Raw genomic sequence first — 1,040 nt, 5'->3', positions numbered from 1 at the left:
TGTGTGTGTACCTGTGTTCTCCAGCTCTCGGCCTCGGCTGTCTGAACAGAAGCAGTACGAGGAAACCGTTGGGAAAATCTTCCTGAAACTACTGAATGTCTCAAAGGCTTCTGGGAACCTGAAACAATAACCACACATAAAAATACACACTGAAATACTGCACACAGACAGCGAAGTAAACATGGATACACACAAATATACATAGACAGAGAAATACAGAAACACAAATATAAACACATAAATACTAAAATATACATGGAAATACTCCTCAGACCAAAGGTTATACATGACAGGTGAGTTTACCTGTTGAAGGCATGCAGCAGGTCCAGCTCACTTCTGTCTGTCATGTTAATGAATTTACACTGAACGGGGAGGAAGCTGCCGTCTGCTGCACACTGAGGGGGCGAAGGAGACCCAGAGCCGTGGAGCAGACGCCTCGACCTCACCTCACAGCTGCCAGGACCTGCAAGTAAAAGGTCAACAGATCTCATGTGGTCACACGAAGCTGACCTAGACAAGGGTGGAGAGAACATTCACTGGTTTGCACTGAACTACCAATCAGAGGTGATGCTGCTGCCCAAACACCTGCCTACACCCAGAGCCAGGTGGATGACACCACAGCTCCAAAGCTTGTTTCACTCTAGTGAAGTGCAGTGTTTCAATACTTTGTGTCGGAGCTATCAAATGAAAAAACCATGTAGCTGACGGTGTTTGAAGCCTCAGACTTCGTCAGCTTCAGAAGAGAGTCTGAAGGTTTGACAGCTAAACCAGAGACAAAGTATTTAGAGAATCACTGGGAAACATAGTGATGCACTAGAAAAACAAGACATCTCCCCTGGCACCAAGTAATAATGTTATAAAAGTCACAGCACTGATTAACAAGCATCCTTCTGCAATTACATTAACTCGTATGAAATGTTACGTAAATATCAACTGTTAATGAGTCCACAGTGACACTAGACCTGATTTATACCAATGAAGTACATTCACATTAATGGTATTTTATATCTAGGTTTTCTTTCAGCAACATATGCATTATT

General features: G+C 43.1%; 1 protein-coding gene across 1 annotated transcript; it reads right to left on the bottom strand.

Moving 5' to 3' along the window:
* Nucleotides 1-11: 11 nt before the first annotated feature.
* LOC109954152 (thyroglobulin-like) lies at nucleotides 12-524 on the bottom strand (the record flags this gene model as incomplete). Its single annotated transcript, XM_020589554.1, has 2 exons — nucleotides 304-524; nucleotides 12-118 (listed from the first exon to the last, which is right to left on the bottom strand). Coding segments are annotated over exons 1-2 (295 nt in total), but the record flags the coding sequence as incomplete, so codon positions are not given.
* Nucleotides 525-1,040: the final 516 nt, after the last annotated feature.

Source organism: Monopterus albus, unplaced genomic scaffold, assembly GCF_001952655.1.
Source record: "Monopterus albus unplaced genomic scaffold, M_albus_1.0 scaffold3763.1, whole genome shotgun sequence".
Taxonomy (NCBI): domain Eukaryota; kingdom Metazoa; phylum Chordata; class Actinopteri; order Synbranchiformes; family Synbranchidae; genus Monopterus; species Monopterus albus.
The sequence above is the reverse complement of the archived record's forward strand: the minus strand, read 5'-3'. Positions and strand labels throughout refer to the sequence as shown.